General features: G+C 45.4%; 1 protein-coding gene across 1 annotated transcript in view; it reads left to right on the top strand.

Moving 5' to 3' along the window:
* Positions 1–21,293, top strand: part of LOC122935149 (vomeronasal type-2 receptor 26-like) — a 77,482-nt gene that overhangs the window by 34,711 nt on the left and 21,478 nt on the right. The window contains exons 4-5 of the mRNA XM_044290913.1: positions 17,612–17,803; positions 19,137–19,356. Coding sequence (XP_044146848.1) covers positions 17,612–17,803; positions 19,137–19,356 — 412 coding nt within the window. The remainder of the gene's footprint in view (positions 1–17,611; positions 17,804–19,136; positions 19,357–21,293) is intronic.

The following is a 21,293-nucleotide window of genomic DNA, read 5'->3' as shown; positions in this document are numbered from 1 at the left end:
GCGTTTTCTGCCACACTTTTTCCTTCCCACAGACTTCCCACTGAGGTGCCTTGATACAGCACTCTGGGAACAGCCTATTCGTTCAGAAATTTCTTTCTGTGTCTTACCCTCTTGCTTGAGGGTGTCAATGATGGCCTTCTGGACAGCAGTCAGGTCGGCAGTCTTACCCATGATTGCAGTTTTGAGTAATGAACCAGGCTGGGAGTTTTTAAAAGCCTCAGGAATCTTTTGCAGGTGTTTAGAGTTAATTAGTTGATTCAGATGATTAGGTTAATAGCTCGCTTAGAGAACCTTTTCATGATATGCAATTTTTTTTAGATAGGAATTTTGGGTTTTCATGAGCTGTATGCCAAAATCATCAATATTAAAACAATAAAAGGCTTGAACTACTTCAGTTGTGTGTAATGAATCTAAAATATATGAAAGTCTAATGTTTATCAGTACATTACAGAAAATAATGAACTTTATCACAATATGCTAACTTTTTGAGAAGGACCTGTATACTGCTGTCATATTCAGTTATTAAACAAACACCCAGTTTTGGCAAAAAACTTAAATTGCGGCCTAGTCTGGATCAGTAAGTGTGAGATACAGCCTTTAAATAGTGTGGTTCTATTCAGTTATTTGAAATACAGCCATTTTGGGCAAACAAATTTAACCGCCTCCGCACCGCCTAATGTAGGATCGTGGTCCGGAGGCGGCAGGTCCCAGGCAGAGTCACGCATATATGCGTCATCTCGCGAGTCGGGGGGTCACTTCATCAGCTTGCAAGCAAATGGTCGTGGCTGACAAGCTGATGATTTAAAAAAAACAACGAATCAGAAACCAGTTAAAACATTATATTTGTAGATATAATGTGTTAAATGGCTTCCCTGTTCCTCTGCTGGTCCTTTTCGTCGGTTGGTCTCAGCAGAGGAGCAGGCATCACAGTGAGTAGCACCAAACACTACACCTAAGCCCCAGATCACCCCCCATCACCCCAATTAACCCCTTGATCACCCCTTGATCACCCCTGTCAATCACCTAGTGAAAGGAAAAAAGTGATCAGTTTTTTTTTTCACTGGTAGTGACTGATAGGTTTTAGGATAGTTTAGGCCCCTTGATTAGGTAGTTTACCTATCGTTTAGCGCCCAGCCCACCGCATTGCAGTCACTGATTATCAGCATTTGTACTTTTATAGTATCTGTAAGTGATCAAAACTGATCACAGTCAGATCTATAATAGTATTAGTGTCACCTTAGCTTGCCCACCACCCAAAACGTAGTGTTTGCCCGATCAGGACTGATCGGTCGCCCACGCCCGCCCCGCTGCAGTGACAACATTTTTTTTTTTTTTTATCACTGCACAATCACTTTACAAGCGCTGCAGCGATAGAAAAAATCAGTTTTGATATTTTTTTATCAATCACATTGGCCTCAGGTACTTTGCTAGCCTCCCATTTGTAAGACAGGCTTGCTTTTTTTCTTGGGTAGTCTCAGGGAATACCCCTAAATTTAGTAGTCCAAATGTCAAACAGGGGGTATTCTTCTGAAGAGGCCTACAGGCTTCTGACCCAGTCGGATGAGGTATGGGAACCCTCATCTGATGAATCTAGCGGGTCAGAATATGAACCTGTAGAAAGCAGTGGCAATCTGACCCAAAGTTCGGACGAGGAGGTTGAGGTCCCTGATAGCACCAGGCGTACCCAGCCCCATGTTGCTAGAACACAGGTTGTGCAGGATCCGCTTCAAGGGCAGCAAAGTGGGGCTGGCGCTGTCGGATTACGTGGTGAGGCATACACCAGCAGTGCAGCCATCCCTGGATCTAGTACCAGCACTGCAGTACAACATGGTGAAGTGGCGAGCACCAGAAGGGCAGTTTAAGCTGGTACGGTGGCACGTGCAGTAGTGACCCCGTCGCAGCCACCGCACAGACAGGCCCGTAGACCCCCTAGAATCCCTGAGGTGCTGACAAATCCTGATTGGCAGTCCCCAACTTCAGCCGCACCATTAGTTCCCCCTTTCACCACCCAGTCTGGAGTTCGGGTTGAGACAGCTCAGATCGGTTCGGCCCTGGGATTTTTTGAGCTGTTCTTGACTGCGGAGCTCTTGGACATAGTCGTGGCAGAATTAAAACGGTATGCCACACAATTTTTTAGCCGCCAACCCGGGAAGCTATTATGCCCAGCCTTTCCGGTGGAAACCAGTCCAAGTTTCCGAATGTAAAATTTTTTCTGGGCCTTCTCCTCAACATGGGTCTAACCAAAAAGCATGAATTGCGGTCATATTGGTCCACGAACCCGATTCATCACATGCCCATGTTCTCTGCTGCCATGTCCAGGGCACGATTTGAGACCATCCTGCGTTTCCTGAACTTTAGTGACAATAGCACCTCTCGTCCCAGAGGCCACCCAGCTTTTGACCGGCTCCACAAAATTTTCCCCCCTCATAGACCACTTCAACCAGAAATTTGCAGATTTGTATACCCCTGAGCAAAACATCTGTGTAGACGAGTCCCTAATACATTTTACCGGGCGCCTTGGCTTCAAACAATACATCCCAAGCAAGCGCGCCCGGTATGGGGTGAAATTGTATAAGCTCTGTGAAAGGGCCACAGGCTATACCCACAAATTTCGGATCTATGAGGGTAAAGATCAGACCCTGGAGCCGGTCGGTTGCACTGAATTCCTGGGGAGCAGTGGGAAGACAGTCTGGGACTTGGTGTCACCCTTATTTGGCAAGGGGTACCATCTTTATGTGGACAATTTCTACACAAGTGTGGCCCTCTTCAGGCATTTGTTCCTAGAACAGATTTACTGCTGTGGCACAGCGTGAACTAGTCGCGCGGGCTTCCCCCAACGGCCAAAGGGGGGAGAGGGCTGCCTTGTGTAACGAAGAACTGCTCGCGGTGAAATGGAGAGACAAGCGTGATGTTTACATGCTCTCCTCCATTCACGCAGACACGACAATCCAAATTGAGCGAGCAACCCGTGTCATTGAAAAGCCCCTCTCAGTCCACGACTATAATTTGCTCATGGGAGGGGTGGACTTCAATGACCAGATGTTGTCTCCGTATTTAGTTTCCCGACGCACCAGACGCTGGTATAAGAAGGGGTCTGTATATTTAATTCAATTGGCTGTATATAATAGTTTTGTTCTCTACAGTAAGGCTGGGAGAACAGGATCCTTCCTCAAATTTCAGGAAGAGATCATCGAGAACCTACTGTATCCAGGAGGTTCCGTGGCCCCATCCACCAGTGTAGTTAGCCGTCTACACGAGCGACATTTCCCCAGTGTCGTTGCCGGTACCTCAACCCAACCGTCACCCCGAAAAAGATGTTATGTCTGTAGCAGGAGTTGAATAAGGCGTGAAACCCGCTATTACTACCCTGACGACCCTGCCCTATGCTTTGGAGAGTGTTTCCGGAAGTACCACACACAGGTACACTTAGCATAGGGATCACATCTCACAGGACAGGCACACAGGGCTATTAGGGCCCATTCACACACAGCTGCTGCAAACCTCTCCTTTCACCTGGGACAAAGTGCATAATGCACTTCGCCACATCTTTGGGCAATTTGCGCTTTGCACATTGTCCCATGGGGAAGGAGAGGTTTGTCCTATAAAGGTAAAAAAAAAAAAAAAAAAAAATCGCCAGTAAGCAAAAAAATTTACGTTCAGTTCAAAAAGTTAAAGTTTATATGTTCTGTTCAAAAGTTATTATAAAGTTAATAAATTTATTGCGTTGCGGCCTGGTTTTTTCTTTTTTGTTTTGTTTTTTTTACCTTCCAGGTGGACCAACCGATCGACTAGCTGCAGCACTGATGTGCATTCTGACAGAAGCATTGCGCTGCTGTCAGATTACACAAAAGTTGGTGTATGCGGCGCTGCAAGACGAGATTTCTTCTCTGCAGTAAAAGATACGTTTGCCGAGGCATATGAGCTGAGGAGGCGGCGGTGTTCATATGCTTTTGCAAACACTTTGTATATATATAAAAAAAAAGACAAAAATAAAAATCCCGGCAATGATTTATTCATCCACATCGATTGATGTGAATGGAGAAATCGGGTTTGCCAGGGCATACAAGCTAAGTGGGTATGGATGTTGGGCGGAGCTCCTATGTCCTGGCAGATGCCTTTCCCCTCCTTTTATTTTTTTGGGCAGAGATTTTTTCATCCACATTGATCGATGCGAATGAAGAAATCTGTGCCGTTCATTTTTTCTTTCAGCCCAGAGACTGAACGAAAAAAAAAATCTCATTACCTGTATGCTCAATATAAGGAGAATAGCAGAAACTCCTAATGCTGGCCATACATGTAATGATTGCGGAGACACTCAAATGCCAGGGCAGTACAAACACCCCACAAATAACACCATTTTTGAAAGAAGACACCCCAAGGTATTCGCTGAGGGGAATATTGAGTCCATGAAAGATTGAAATTTTTGTCTCAAGTTAGCGGAAAGGAAGACTTTGTGAGGAAAAAAAAAAGAATAATCTATTTCCGCTAACTTGTGGCCAACATTTTTTTTCTATGAACTCGGCATGCCCCTCGTTGAATACCTTGGGGTTTCTTCTTACCAAAATGGGGTCACATGTGGGGTATTTATACTGCCCTGGCTTTTAAGGGGCCCTAAAGCGTGAGAAGAAGTCTGGTATCCAAATGTCTAAAAATGCCCTCCTAAATGGAATTTAGGCACCTTTGCACATCTAGGCTGCAAAAAAGTGTCACACATGTGGTATTGACGTACTCAGGAGAAGTTAGTTGGGGAATGTGTTTTGTGGTGTCATTGTCACAACCAGACAGCTGAGAAGCTCTGACAGAGGCCTTTCAGAACCTCCTCCTTGAATTTCTGTGTTGTGGTATTCAGCTCCTCCTCTCGTCAGCCTCTCTCAGCTGTCATGTGTTAATTGCTTCCCTTTAAATGCCTCCCCAGAATGCTTTTCTGGGCGGCTTATATTACTTCCTGGAGTGTGTGTGCACGCTGATCTGTCCTCCTGTTTGCTTCAAAGCTAAGTGTACCTTTATCTGTTAATATCTGTTTGCTGGATCCCAGCTGACCCTGACTCCCTCCGTGTCTTGTGTAGGGAGCCGGTGGTAGTGTCCCCTCACTATTGTAGGGTGCTCAGGGCTTTATAGTCAAGGTTCGTGGATATGCAAACCTCCACCATTCGGATCTTTGCATAGGCTGAGCAGCCAGGGAAAGTGCCAGGTCTTCTGCAGGGGTCTCCCTTGGTTCCTTAGTTTTTGGATCCAGCGAGTCGTTTATACATGTTGCTTTGCCTTGTTACCTGTACACATTCCGTGACATTATAAGCCGCCAAAACCGTCTTAAGCATGGATCCGGTTTCACTTTTGGCTGAACGCTTCCAGGGTCTTTCATTGGAGGTAGCTGACCTCCGTAAGACTTTTTCTCAGCTTCAAGTGACCGGTTCAGCTTGCGTTCATGGAGCTTGTTCTGAGCCTAAGATCTCGCTCCCGGATACGTTCTCCGGGGGTAGTGAGAATTTTGTGCGTTTTAGAGAGGCTTGCAAACTCCATTTTCGCCTTCTTCCCCATTCTTCTGGTGATGAGGAACGGAGGGTGGGGATCATTATATCGCTGCTCAGGGGTAACGCTCAGTCCTGGGCCTTTTCGCTGCCGGAGGGGGCACGGCCCCTCCGTTCAGTGGATGAATTCTTTTTAGCCCTGGGTCAGATATATGATGATCCGGATCGTATTGCTCTGGCGGAGTCTAGACTACGTCTCTTATGCCAGAGTAAACAATCCGCAGAAATATACTGCTCAGAATTTCGGAGTTGGGCAGCTGATACTGGTTGGAATGATGCTGCACTCCGAAGTCAATTTTGCCATGGTCTTTCAGAGGGATTGAAAGATGCATTTGCCTTTCATGAAAGGCCTATTTCTTTGGACTCTGCTATGTCTCAGGCCGTTCGTATTGACAGGCGTCTTAGAGAGAGAGGAGAGATCTCTCCTTCCTGTCATACTCGGTCCCAGGACTGTGCAGCGGTCCCATTCTCGTGCGCAGGGGTCTCAGTCGCTGTCAGCCCCTTCTGAGCAGGAGCCCATGCAGCTGGGGTTGATTGCTTCTGACAATAGAAGATTCAGCCCGCATGGGAGGGTTTGTTTTTGTTGTGGAGGTATTAATCATTTGGCAAATATTTGTCCCTCTAGGAGATTCAGGCAGTTCTCTGGGTATAATAAAGAAACAAAGAGGAAAAAATCTTTGAAAAATGTTCCGTCTGTTACTATTGGCAGGATTGAGGCGGAGATTGAAGATTTTCTGTTTGCTTGTAGTTCCCGTTTTGTCCTGCCGGCTAGGGTGGCGCTAGAGAGCAAGAACATTTTTTGTGAGATTTTTGTGGATAGTGGAGCAGCGGTCAATCTCATTGATAATCACTTTGCGATAACTCATGGTTTCCAGGTGTGCGCTTTGAGAAAGGATATTCCTGTGTTTTCTATCGATTCCGCTCCACTTTCTCAGAGGTCATTAAAGGGCATAGTTCACAATATCCGTTTAATTGTGAGTGATGCTCATGTTGAGGATGTGTCATGTTTCGTCCTTAGCGGTTTGCCGACTCCTCTAGTGTTGGGGCTACCCTGGCTCACTAAACATAACCCCACCATTGATTGGCAAGCAAGGCAAATAAATAGTTGGAGTGACTTTTGCAGAGAGAATTGCCTCACGACATCTGTTTCTGAGGTTGCTACTAAGACTGTACCATCTTTTCTCTCTGAATTTTCGGATGTCTTCTCTGAGAGTGGAGTTCAGGATTTGCCCCCGCACAGGGAGTACGATTGCCCTATTAATCTCATCCCAGACGCCAAGCTGCCTAAATCTCGTTTATACAATCTTTCCCAACCTGAGAGGATCGCTATGCGTGCTTATATCTCTGAGAGTCTGAGAAAGGGACACATACGACCCTCAAAGTCACCTGTTGCCGCTGGTTTTTTCTTTGTTAAGAAAAAAGATGGTTCTTTAAGACCTTGTCTGGATTTCAGGGAGCTGAACAATATTACAATTCGTGACCCTTATCCGCTTCCTCTGATCCCGGACCTATTTAACCAGGTTGTTGGGGCTAAAGTCTTTTCCAAATTAGATTTAAGAGGGGCATACAACCTGGTCAGGGTCAGAGAAGGGGACGAATGGAAGACGGCCTTCAATACCCCTGAGGGCCATTTTGAGAATTTGGTTATGCCTTTTGGTTTGATGAATGTCCCAGCCGTTTTTCAGCATTTCAGTGAACAGCATTTTTTATCATTTGATGGGAAAATTTGTATTGGTGTATTTGGATGACATTTTGATTTTTTCTCCCGATTTCAAAACTCATAAGGAACATTTACGTCAGGTCTTGCTCATCCTGCGGGAGAATAAATTATATGCGAAACTGGAAAAATGTGTGTTTGCGGTTCCAGAAATTCAATTTCTGGGGTTTCTTCTCTCCGCTTCTGGTTTTCGCATGGACCCCGAGAAGGTCCGCGCTGTGCTTGAGTGGGAGCTTCCTGAGAATCAAAAGGCGCTGATGCGTTTTTTGGGCTTTGCCAATTATTACAGGAAGTTCATTTTGAATTATTCTTCTATTGTTAAACCACTCACTGATATGACCAGAAAGGGGGTAGATTTTTCTTCTTGGTCAGTAGAGGCGCGTAAGGCTTTTTCTGATATCAAGGAGAGTTTTGCTTCCGCTCCCATCTTGGTGCAACCTGATGTTTCGTTACCCTTCATAGTTGAGGTTGATGCTTCTGAGGTGGGTGTGGGGGCGGTCTTGTCTCAGGGTTCCTCTCCTGCCAATTGGCGACCGTGTGCCTTTTTCTCAAGAAAACTCTCCTCCGCAGAGAGAAATTACGATGTGGGAGATAGGGAATTGTTGGCCATCAAGTTGGCTTTTGAGGAATGGCGCCATTGGCTAGAGGGAGCCAGACACCCTATTACTGTATTTACTGACCATAAAAATCTGGCCTACTTGGAGTCAGCCAAGCGTCTGAACCCGAGACAGGCCAGATGGTCGTTGTTCTTTTCTAGGTTTAATTTTGTTGTCACGTTCCGCCCTGGAGTTAAGAATGTGAAGGCAGATGCCCTGTCACATTGTTTTCCGGGAGGCGGGAATTTTGAAGACCCGGGTCCCATTTTGGCTGAAGGTGTGGTGGTCTCTGCTCTTTTTCCTGAATTGGAGGCAGAGGTGCAGGCAGCCCAGTCAGAGGCTCCTGATCTTTGTCCTCCTGGGAGGTTGTTTGTGCCTCTCGCTTTAAGACACAAGATTTTTAAAGAACACCACGATACGGTCCTTGCTGGGCACCCGGGGGTAAGAGCCACACTGGATTTCATCGCTCGGAGATTCTGGTGGCCTGCGCTTCGTAAGTCGGTTGAGGGTTTTGTGGCAGCCTGCGAGACTTGCGCTCGTGCCAAAGTCCCTCATTCACGGCCATCAGGTCCTCTCCTTCCCTTACCCATTCCTTCCCGTCCTTGGACACATCTGTCCATGGACTTTATCACGGACCTGCCTCGTTCCTCGGGGAAGACTGTGATTCTGGTGGTGGTGGACCGTTTTAGCAAAATGGTGCATTTCATCCCTTTTCCTGGTTTGCCCAATGCTAAGACGCTGGCGCAGGCATTTGTTGATCACATTGTCAAATTGCACGGTATTCCTTCAGACATAGTCTCTGATAGGGGCACGCAGTTTGTTTCCAGATTCTGGAAGGCTTTCTGTTCTCGCTTGGGGGTTCGGTTGTCATTCTCTTCTGCTTTCCACCCGCAGTCGAATGGCCAGACAGAGCGCGTCAATCAGAATCTGGAGACATATCTGCGTTGTTTTGTGGCGGAGAATCAAGAGGATTGGTGTTCTTTTTTGTCCCTTGCTGAGTTTGCTTTAAATAACCGTCGTCAGGAGTCCTCTGATAAGTCACCATTTTTTGGTGCATATGGGTTTCATCCACAGTTTGGGACTTTCTCGGGAGAGGGGTCTTCTGGTTTACCTGATGAGGACAGATTCTCCTCGTCTTTGTCATCTATTTGGCAAAAGATTCAAGATAATCTAAAGAGCATGAGTGAGAGATATAAGCGTGTGGCTGATAAGAGACGTGTGCTTGGTCCGGACCTGAATGTTGGTGATCTGGTGTGGTTGTCTACCAAGAATATCAAATTGAAGGTTCCCTCCTGGAAGTTGGGTCCTAGGTTTATTGGGCCTTACAAAATCCTGTCTGTCATCAATCCTGTTGCATACCGTCTTGATCTTCCTCAGACTTGGAAGATCCATAATGTTTTTCATAAGTCCTTATTGAAACCTTATGTTCAACCCATTGTACCCTCGCCTTTGCCTCCTCCTCCGATTATGGTTGATGGGAATCTTGAATTTCAGGTATCTAGGATTGTGGATTCTCAGTCTTGTCCGCGGTTCTCTTCAGTACCTTGTTCAGTGGGAGGGGTATGGTCCTGAGGAGAGGATGTGGGTCCCAGTGACGGACATTAAGGCCTCTCGTCTCATCAGGGCTTTCCATAGGTCCCATCCTGAGAAGGTGGGTTCTGAGTGTCCGGAGTCCACTCGTAGAGGGAGGGGTACTGTCACAACCAGACAGCTGAGAAGCTCTGACAGAGGCCTTTCAGAACCTCCTCCTTGAATTTCTGTGTTGTGGTATTCAGCTCCTCCTCTCGTCAGCCTCTCTCAGCTGTCATGTGTTAATTGCTTCCCTTTAAATGCCTCCCCAGAATGCTTTTCTGGGCGGCTTATATTACTTCCTGGAGAGTGTGTGCACGCTGATCTGTCCTCCTGTTTGCTTCAAAGCTAAGTGTACCTTTATCTGTTAATATCTGTTTGCTGGATCCCAGGTGACCCTGACTCCCTCCGTGTCTTGTGTAGGGAGCCGGTGGTCGTGTCCCCTCACTATTGTATGGTGCTCAGGGCTTTATAGTCAAGGTTCGTGGATATGCAAACCTCCACCATTCGGATCTTTGCATAGGCTGAGCAGCCAGGGAAAGTGCCAGGTCTTCTGCAGGGGTCTCCCTTGGTTCCTTAGTTTTTGGATCCAGCGAGTCGTTTATACATGTTGCTTTGCCTTGTTACCTGTACACATTCCGTGACAGTCATTTTACATATACCCATGCTGGGTGAGATAAATATCTTGGTCAAATGCCAACTTTGCATAAAAAAATTGGAAAAGTTGTCTTTTGCCAAGATATTTCTCTCACCCAGCATGGGTATATGTAAAATGATACCCCAAAGCACATTCCCCAACTTCTCCTGAGTACGGCGATACCACATGTGTGACACTTTTTTGCAGCCTAGGTGGGCAAATGGGCCCACATTCCAAAGAGCACCTTTCGGATTTCACAGGGCATTTTTTTTACAGATTTTGATTTTAAACTGCTTCTCACTGATCTGGGCCCCTAAAATGCCAGGGCAGTATAACTACCCCACAAGTGACCCCATTTTGGAAAGAAGACACCCCAAGGTATTTCATGATGGGCATAGTAAGTTCATGGAAGCTTTTATTTTTTGTCACAAGTTAGTGGAATGAGACTTTGTGAAAAAAAAATTAAAAAAATCATCATTTTCCACTAACTTGTGACAAAAAATAAAAAGTTCTATGAACTCACTATGCCCATCAGCGAATACCTTAGGGTGTCTACTTTCCGAAATTGGGTCATTTGTGGGGTTTTCTACTGTCTGGGCATTGTAGAACCTCAGGAAACATGACAGGTGCTCAGAAAGTCAGAGCTGCTTCAAAAAGCAGAAATTCACATTTTTGTACCATAGTTTGTAAACGCTATAACTTTTACCCAAACCATTTTTTTTTACCCAAACATTTTATTTTTATTAAGGACATGTAGAACAATAAATTTAGCGAAAAATTTATATATGGATGTCGTTTTTTGAAAAAAAATTTACAACTGAAAGTGAAAAATGTCATTATTTTTCAAAAATTTCACAAAATTTCGATTAATAACAAAAAAAGTTAAAATGTCAGTAACAATGAAATACCACCAAATGAAATCTCTATTAGTGAGAAGAAAAGGAGGTAAAATTAATTTGGGTGGTAAGTTGCATGACCGAGCAATAAACAGTGAAAGTAGTGTAGTGCAGAAGTGTAAAAAGTGGTCTGGTCATTAAGGGTGTTTCAGCTAGGGGGGCTGAGGTGGTTAATTGCGGCCTAATCTGGATCAGTCGGTGTGAGATACACCATTTAGATACTGTGGTTATATCCTTCTATTAATAAAACAAAATACAAAATTTTTCTGACCTTGCAGCATCAGCACGTGTAAAATTCAAGAGTTATATACCGCTGTCATATTCAGTTATTAAACAAACACCTGTTTTGGGCAAAAAAGTTTATTTTGCAGCATTTGCTGCATATGTCATTGTGAGATAAACCCTTTACATACTGTGGTTCTATTCAGTTATTTGAAAAACACCCATTTTGGTCAAAAAACTTTAATTGCGGACTAGTCTGCATCTGTACGTGTGAGATCCAACCTTTATATACTGTCGTTCTATTCTGCTATTAATTAAACACCCATTTAGGGCAAGATCCTAAATTTGAGAAATATGAGGAGAGTGTGAAATAAGGGACGTGGCCCAGGTCGTGGTGCTGCTGGTAGAGCTCCTGTTGCAGGGAGAGGACGTGGTCGATCTGTGCCAGCTACATGCACACGTGAAACCCCTTCTTTAGGTGCGAATAGGCGACAGAACCTGCAGCGGTATTTGGTCGGGCCTAATGCGACTCTATGAATGGTGAGGCCTAAACAAGTATAGGCGATAGTAGATTGGGTTGCTGACAGTGCCACAGTTGGCACCTGCAGCCAATGTCCATCAGTCTTTCACCTCACACCCTTGCAAATCAGCCAAGCAGTCTGAGCCCCAAATCATGCAGCAGTCTCTTCTCACAAGGAGGCCAGAGGTATAGACTGGGTGGAAGATGATGTGGAGGATGATGAGGTCCTCGACCCCACATGGAATCAAGGTCATGCGAGCGACCTATGTAGTTCGGAGGAAGATTTGGTGGTTGCCTACTACTGACCACCGCAGTAAGGGACCGAGCACACCAAAGCCAGCTCCAAGGAGTTTTCTGGCGTGGCAGTTCTTCAGACAATGTGCTGATGACAAGACACAAGTGGTTTGCACGCTGTACAATCAGAACCTGAAGTGAGGCATAAACGTTCTTAACCAAAGCACAACCTGCATGACCAGGCATTTAAGTGCAAAGCACGAGCTACAGTGGAGTAGACACCTCAAAAACCAAGAAAGTTCTCTGGCTCCTCCTGTTTCCTCTTCTGCTGCAGTCTCTGCCTCTTCATCCACCTCTGGAATGACCGTGCACCTGCCACCCCGCAAACAGAGGCTCTGCCAGCAACACCACCACCTGGGTCACCAAGCATCCCCACAATGTCCCACGGAAGCGTTCAGCTCTCCATTTCCCAAACACTGGCGAGGAAGTTCCACACTACCCACCCGCGATCCGTAGCCCTGAATGCCAGCATTTCAAAATTATTGGCCTTTGAAATGCTGTCATTCAGTCTGGTGGAGATGGATAGTTTTAAAAGCCTTATGGCAGTGGCTGTCCCACAGTATGTCGTGCCCAGCCGCCACTACTTTTTCAGGCAAGCCATCTCTTCACTGCACAACCAAGTGGGGGACAAAATCAGGTGTGCACTGTGCAACGCCATCTGTGGCAAGGCGCACCTCACTACGGATACGTGGACCAGTAAGCATGGTCAGGGAAGTTATATCTTCATAACAGTACACTGGGTAAAGGACAGTGGCAGCTGGGCCTGAGGTGGATAGCAGTTTGGCGAATGTCCTTTTACCACCGAGGATTGCAGGGCGCTCCTGTTGCTTCCTCCTCCTACTCCGCTTCCTCATCCTCTACCGGCTCCTCATCTGGTCAGTGTAACACCTTCACCACCAACTTCAGCACAGCCAGGGGTAAACGACAGCAGGCAGTTTTAAAATTTATCTGTTTGGGGGACAAACCCCACACCGCATAGGAGCTGTGGACGGGCCTTGAACAACAGACCGATGAGTGGTTGGTGCCAGTGAGCCTCAAGCCCAGCCTGGTGGTGTGCGATAATGGGCGAAATCTCGTAGCAGCTCTGGGACTAGCCATTTTGACGCACATCCCTTGCCTGGCGCATGTGCTGAATTTGGTGGTGCAGAGATTCCTTAAAAATTACCCCGATATGTCAGAGCTGCTGCATAAAGTGCGGGCCGTCTGTGCGCGCTTTCAGCGTTCTCACCCTGCTGCTGCTCTCACTGTCAGCGCTGCAGCTTAACTTCGGTCTTCCCGCTCACAGCCTCATATGCGACGTGCCCACAAGTTGAAACTCCACCTTGCACATTCTGGCTAGACTGTGCGAGCAGCAGCAGGTGATAGTGGAGTTTCAGCTGCAGCAAGCACGGGTCAGTCGCTCTGCTACGCCTTCTTGAAAAAACGCTGCTGGCGATGATGAAAGAGGATGTGGCACAGGAGGAGGAGGAGGAGGAAGAGGCATCATTTTGTATGGTTTCGGGCCAGTCATTCACAAGTGGCTCAGAGGGTGGGTTCCTGCACCCACAAACACCAGATACACAATTGTCCAGCCAGGGCACAGTTCTGGAGGATGAGGAGGTGGAGGATGAGGAGGAGGAGATGGAGGAAGAGGAACCATGTTCACAGCAGGGTGCACCCAGACAAGCTTATGGCCATCACTGGTGCGTGGCTGGGGGGGGGGGATACAGAGGACACAGACGATACACCTCCCACAGAGGACAGCTTGACCGATTTACATGCTGCAGTGTCTTCACAACAACCGCTGAGTTGCCGACATTGTAACTTGTGCTGATTACTGGGTAGCCAGGCTGCTGGATCCCCATTAAAAGAACAACATACCGTCCTTAATTCCCTCACTGGAGCGCGTTCGTAAGATGCGCGAGTACAATCACATGCTGGTAGACGCACTGCTGGTGGCATTCCCACCTGACAGCGGGGGCACAGTGGAAGCACAAGGCGAAGGAAGAGGATGAGGAAGAGGTCGCCAACGCAGCTGGGGCACCACTAGCACCTCAGAAGGCAGGGTTAGCATGGCCGAAATGTGGAAAAGCTTTGTCAGCATGCCACAACAACCAGAACCACCAGCTGATATGGAATGTCTTAGCAGGAGGCAACATTTGCCCAACATGGTGGAGCAGTATGTATGCACACACCTACACATACTGAATGACGGGTCTGCCCCTTTAACTTCTGGGTCTCCAAATTGGGCACATGGCTTGAGCTTGCCCTTTACCCCTTGGAGGTGCTGGCCTGCCCTGCAGCCAGTGTATTGTCTAAACGTGTTTTTAGCACGACTGGAGGGGGTTATCACAGGTTATATTTCTCAATGTTTTGGGGTGTACCCTAATTTAAAAAAAAATAAAAAATAAATTAAAACCAAAAAGCAGTGTAGGCTACCTCCTCCTCCACCGCCGCTTCCACATACACCGCCACATCCACCGCCTCCTCAACCTCCTACTCCATATGGACCTGGTCCTCCTAGATCAAGATTATTATTATTTTTTTTACGTATTTTATGTTATTTAAAGTAATTTCCCTATCCACATTTGTTTGCAGAGCACTTTGCAAAAGTTCGGGTTCCCATTGACTTCAATGGGGTTCGGGTTCGGGGTCTAGTTCGGGTCCCGAACTCAAACTTTTTTGTGAAGTTCGGCCGAACCCGTCGAACCCAAACATCTAGGTGTCCACTCAACTCTACTCCCTATCCTTTCCCTACAGCATGAATAATCTTTCCCTAAACATGTAAATCATTTTTTCAGCACAATGAAGATGACAGAATCCCAGATGGCTGAGGCTATTTATAGGGCTGTGACATCACAGGGCTGGCTGTCTGCTGATTGGCTGCATGCAGGGCCGGTTTTGGACAAAGTGTGACCCTGGCAAAAATTGAAAGTAGGGTCCCAAATCTTGAAATTTTGGACGAGCGGTTTGACAGAACTTTGTAGGCACGGACAGCGGTTGCAACCACAGCAGCTGAGTGTAGAACGCCACATTATATCTCTTTAGCCTTTCCACTGTAAGCTGCTGATCCTGCAGCCTCTTTGGGTATGTTCACACAGAGTATTTTCTCTGCTTAATAAACCTAATGCAGAATTGCATCAGGTTTTATTGGATGTGTTTTTTTTTCTTTCTAATTTTATAAAAGACTTTTTGATGCAGTTTTAGCTGGATTTTCATTCCTTCCCATTTTCTTTCTTTTAAAGTAATTTTTATTGGTTTTTCCAATTTTTTAAAACATAAGGGAGGATAGTACACATGAGAATATTATCAATCATATCTCACATATGTAGTCTTATATGATATGTTAAAACAAAACAAACAAATGAAGAGAGGTCCATGTATGGATATTACCAGGCATGTGGACAATCTTTAATGCTACCAACATTTGTTGTAAGTAAGAGGATCGTGTGATTTTGCTACAGATATGGAATTAGGTTCATTACAGGGTCTTGACTGTGAAACTCTGGAAGACGGCCGTCATACCGGATAGTAAAGATATCATAAACATTGTATCCAAAAATTACATCACTGAACAGATATCTGCAAGGTGCTCGGGCAGGAATGACAAAGTACTCTGCTGTGGAATACATGGAGGAAACATTTCCCCAGACAGTAGATTGCGTTCTGTGTGTGTCAAGGATTGGTCAAGAGAATTGACTAACAAATGGAAACTCACGGCAAATTCTTTATTTTGTCCTTCCCATTTTCAATGGGAATTGTGGACATGGACCACACATTATTGTAGTGTCCCACTAGGTAGGGGTGGGCACTACACAAGGGTCAATTGGTGTGCGCGTTAGTTACTCCTACTCACAAGGAACAGAAATGTTATATTTAATTGTGCCTTTAATGTATTTTCTAATGTGTTTTTATATGCAATGTTCCCCTGTATGATGCAATAGCAGGCCTAGTTGGGTGTAGTTAGACATCCCAGACACTAGAGGGAGATAGGGAGCCCCTAGTATAAATGTCCAGGCCTAGACAGGGGGAGGGTGTGCAGAGTCAGGGGTCTGAGAAGACAGAGGTTAGAAAGTCACCCCAGTAGCAGGACAGAACCTCCTGGGAGAAACCCAAGGTCATCCACCAAACAAGTAAGGAAATCCCAGGGAAAGATAAGTAACCCTGATGGGCAGATGCTTTAGAAAGTCAAGCAAGGATTTAATTAATACCAGAGGAAGAGATATTTACCAAGGATTTAAGCCACCATTTAGGCATCCGGGCCTTGGGATAGAAAGCCAGACAGGAGTTCTAGAAAGAACAGTGTACGCTATTTCTGAGGAAAGGTACAACCTGATTCTGAGTGCATTGTGGATTTACCCTCTGAGTATCTTGCATAACCAATACCTGCCATCTTGTGAATAAGCCTACTTGTGAAGCTGTGATTTAAGAGACTGTGTACCACCTGCATGTACAAAGTTGGACTGTTCAGTAAAGCAACGTTTGGTTCACTATACTACCTATGTACCTCAATTATTCCAACTATCATCCGGTGTGCCACCGTCAAAGGCACTGGCGTCACGAACCTTAAAGGGACCTTGCCCCAGGCACTCAAAATACCCGTAACATCCAGGGCACCTCATCCACCATCAGGCCTGGTGCCTCCATCCAGAGTGTGCCCCAGAGGAACCGTGTCTACCTCTCCTTCACTGCCACATGCCTGCCCAGGGTTCTCCAATACAGTGAGTAACCCTCGATTGCCCATAACCGTGACCTCACTTCGCTATACCCTGCAGGTCTGGCGTGTTGCATTATGAATGGCCTGGGCACTTCGGTTACATTAAGCAGAATGAATGCTCCTGATGTTGGAGGTGCCAGCAATAAGCCTACAAAACCCTTATCAACTGTAGAACCTTGAATTGTTTTTAAAGGATGGCTCTCCATTTACATAAAAAAAATATAGTAGGTAGTTGTGGGATTTTTTTGCTTGCAGATTTTGCAGTGCAGCATGAACTTATCACTGGCAGCAGCTATATGACACAGACAACTCTGAATGACCCGTCCCTTCCTATGCCTTTCCCTGATAAAACCCTGGATCTGCCTATTTATGTCCCTATACTGTCCCTATACATTACCTACCACACACACTGTAATTGACTAGCGTCTCTGGCATTCTGAGCAAAAGGACATGACAGAATCCTGCCCTCTGACTGGCTGACAGGCTGTCCATCAACCTCTCAGCCAATCAGGACTAGCACCCTCTCCCCCACCCCCAGGGTCATGTGATCTTTCATCTTCATCTTCCCCACCAATTTCCCCAGTAAAATGGCCTTGGTAGCGGTTTGGCGCTATGTGTTTGAAATAAATCGACAAAACTTCAGTGTAGTTTGAGAGCAGGATGTTTGTGAAATTGGTAATGAATCTGATAAGTTCAGAATCAGGTAAATCATCCTTAATCTGCTTTCTAAGTTGTAATTGGGTCTCCTGTAACCTAACTTTACCTCCAGTCTTGCTACTAGAGGTAAACCAAACCCAGGCAGACATTAATGTGTATAGATAACTTTAGGGTCTGACCCGAGGATTGCTTCCATTGGATACACATCTCATTCTTAGTTTGATAACACACAATTCTCACATTTCTTTGATGTTTTCTTGTCCTGTTTTCTCCCTACAGATCAGCTATGGAGCGATGGATCCCATCTTCAGTAACAAGCTCCTGTTTCCTTATTTCTATCGCACAGTCCCTGATGGGTCCACTCAGTATGAAGCCATTGTCCTCCTACTGGAGAACTTTGGCTGGAGCTGGGTGGGGATGGTGACAGTAGATGATGATAGCAGCCAACGAGCCGGCATGGACCTCTACAATGTAATTACACGGAGCGGGGTCTGCATAGCTTATAGAGAATACATCAGTAATTCTGCCCATTTCAAAATATCTATGGCCTCCAGGAAGGTGTTATATCAAATACAGAAGATTCACTGCAATGTGATTATATTGTTGGTAGCTTCATATGGCTTAGAGTCATTGGATTTAATATTGTCAGCTGGCTTAAATCCTAGAAGAGTTGTAATCATACTCTCAGTTATTTTCCCTGAAAGATTAATCTTATTTACTACATTTCATGGATCTTTGCAGTTCACTCTTCACAAAGGAAGAATTCCAGGTTTACAAGAATATTTACTCACAGCCGGTCCTCTAAAATATCCAGGGGTTGAGCTGATGTTTGAAGTATGGTATACTTATCTTTCTTGCAGCTTTGGACAGTATTCATCTTATAGATCATGTAATGAAAGAGATGTTCTAGGTAATGTGGATCGCTCCCGGTATGATGTAGACAATTTCCGTTACACATTCAGTGTGTACTCTGCAGTGTATATTGTGGCTTATGCCTTACATCATCTGATCTACTCACATAAAAGACAAGAACATCTCCAAATATTTACCACACAAAATGTCAAATGGAAGGTAAGATTTTTCAGACTTTTCCAAGATTTTCTGTCATATTCCAAACTCCAGTAACACTAGTAATACACATAATTCTGTGTGACTGTTTGCTGTAACCCTCACTATCACTAAAGCAAGGAGACCTCATCTAATAAAATGTACTTAGTCAATGAGAGGAGCAGAAAATTAGGAGATTGCATGGTTGCCCAACATGGTGGCCCCACATATGTGCCCCATTTTGCCACTCATTTGTTTTTGGCCCTTATGTTGATAGCAGTTTTGTGATCCACTTGTTAATGAGGGCACCACCCTACCCTGACAGCATTACTGGGGGTGATGCCAACCATCACAGCAGTCCCATGCAGAGCTCAGTGCTGTACTGCTAAGTGCTGAAGAGCAGTTTACCGAACCACTGACGAGAGGGGCAGGAGAGGTGTTATAATGCAGAGTATGGAACCTGAAAGAGAAAGTATGGAATAACTGCATATAGTACCAGGGTAGACTCTTGAGGAAGCAGACTAACCACCATGAAGCCGATTCAACCAAGTCTATCAGATTGAGGGGATTAGTAGAGAAGAGACACAGTACCATACCTGGAGAGAGCTATGCTGCTCATTAGGAGACATTATCAATGTTTAACATTTATTGTGAAATCTAAGGTTTGGAAAGATTTAGAGACCCCTAGGAATATGATTACTGTAACAAAATGCACAAATCAATATGTCAGACTCAGACTCATGTCTACTGCCTTTAGCTGAACCAATATATCAGAAGAGTTAATTTTATAACTTCTGGTGGAGATTCCATTCACCTTGATGAGAAAGGAAACTTTCCGACAAGATTTGATCTGGTAAATTATCAGGTATTTGCTAACCGAACCGTGGGAAAACAAACAGTGGGACATCTCCATGAAGACAAAGGTCATCATCAGCTTCTTATAAATGAGAGCTCAATTATTTGGAAATCACAACTTCTCCAGGTGAATTTAGTGTCTGATTCTTTATTACACATTAACAACTGTCATCTGTTTATCCAAGACTAAAACGTTTTAACAGACCTCTTCAGTGTGGCTGGACCATAGTGGGGTTCATACTTACCTGGACCCCACCTCTAGATCCCAGCTGCAGATCTTCATGGCTGCCTCGGCAGGTACCAGGTCTCTCGGAATGAAGATCCTGTTGATCGGCATCACAGTGATGCACCAGTGATTGGCTGCAGTGGTCACATGTCACCTGTCAATAGGGCATTGATTCCCAGAGACCCGGGACCTGCTGAGATGGCCATGGAGTGATGCTGCCGGGATCCAGCAGCGGGGATCAGGTAAGTATGAACCCCACCACTGGTCCAGCCAAACTGAAAAGGTCTGTTAAAAAAGTTTAGTCTTGATAACCCCTTTAAAAATACATACCTATTATAGGTATATTGATGTGGACCCCCCTAATGCTGCCCCTCTTCTGGTCTCACCTCCATGTATACGTCAGGCTGACATACAGCTCAAATCGAAGAGAGCCTTATAAATACGGTGGAAGAATGAAGTTTAAAGGACTTTTTTCAAATGTAATATATCTACAGGGACTGCGAACCCTCAGTTAGGTCATTAGAATAACATTTAAATTTTATTAAATCCAATTTTTGTACTTTTTATTTTTTGCTTTATAGGCAATTTAATCTGCACTAAATACCCAATTCTGCTAAGGCTACTTTCACACTGGCGTTTCTGGGTCCGCTTGTGAGATCCGTTTCAGGGCTCTCACAAGCGGCCATAATGGATTAGTTGACATTGACTTTTAATTAGGGATGAGCGAACCCGAACTGTATAGTTCAGGTTCGTACCGAATTTTGGGGTGTCCGTGACACGGACCCGAACCCGAACATTTTCGTAAAAGTCCGGGTTCGGTGTTCGTCGCTTTCTTAGCGCTTCTTGAAAGGCTGCAAAGCAGCCAATCAACAAGCGTCATACTACTTGCCCCAAGAGGCCATCACAGCCATGCCTACTATTGGCATGGCTGTGATTGGCCAGAGCAGCATGTGACCCAGCCTCTATTTAAGCTGGAGTCACGTAGCGCCGCACGTCACTCTGCTCTGATCAGTGTAGGGAGAGGTTGCAGCTGCGACGTTAGGGCAAGATTAGGCAGTGATTAACTCCTCCAAAAGACTTCATTCAGTGATCGATCTACAGCTGTGGGTCATTGAACTGCTGCTATTCAATTGCTCACTGTTTTTAGGCTGCCCAGAGCGTTTTTCAGTCACTTTTTTCTGGGGTGATCGGCGGCCATTTTGTGTCTTGTGGTGCGCAAGCACAAGCTGCCACCAAGTACATTTAACCATCAATAGTGTGGTTATTTTTTGGCTATATCCTACATCAGGGTCAAGCTGTCACCAAGTGCATTTAACCATCAATAGTGTGGTTATTTTTGGGCTATATCCTACATCAGGGTCAAGCTGTCACCAAGTGCATTTAACCATCAATAGTGTGGTTATTTTTTGGCTATATCCTACATCAGGGTCAAGCTGTCACCAAGTGCATTTAACCATCAATAGTGTGGTTATTTTTTGGCTATATCCTACATCAGGGGCAAGCTGTCACCAAGTGCATTTAACCATCAACAGTGTGGTTATTTTTTGGCTATATCCCACATCAGGGGCAAGCTGTCACCAAGTCCATTTAACCATCAATAGTGTGGTTATTTTTTGGCTATACCTACATCAGGTGCTTGGCTGTGCTTGCTATTTTATGGAGGGGTGAAATGCAATTGCCAAAATAACAGTACCCTAAATCTGGTGTTTCAGCTGTGGCCAGCCAATTGTAATACTGTCTGCTGTGTGGCAAAGGATATATTTTTGTTCTGGGTTGAAATACAATTCCCAACTAAGCAATTTCCTAAATTAGTGGTTTCTGCTGTATCAGGAC

This window comes from Bufo gargarizans, chromosome 4 (assembly GCF_014858855.1).
Source record: "Bufo gargarizans isolate SCDJY-AF-19 chromosome 4, ASM1485885v1, whole genome shotgun sequence".
NCBI lineage: Eukaryota > Metazoa > Chordata > Amphibia > Anura > Bufonidae > Bufo > Bufo gargarizans.
Note: the sequence above shows the minus strand (reverse complement) of the source record. Positions and strands in the feature narration are given on the sequence as shown.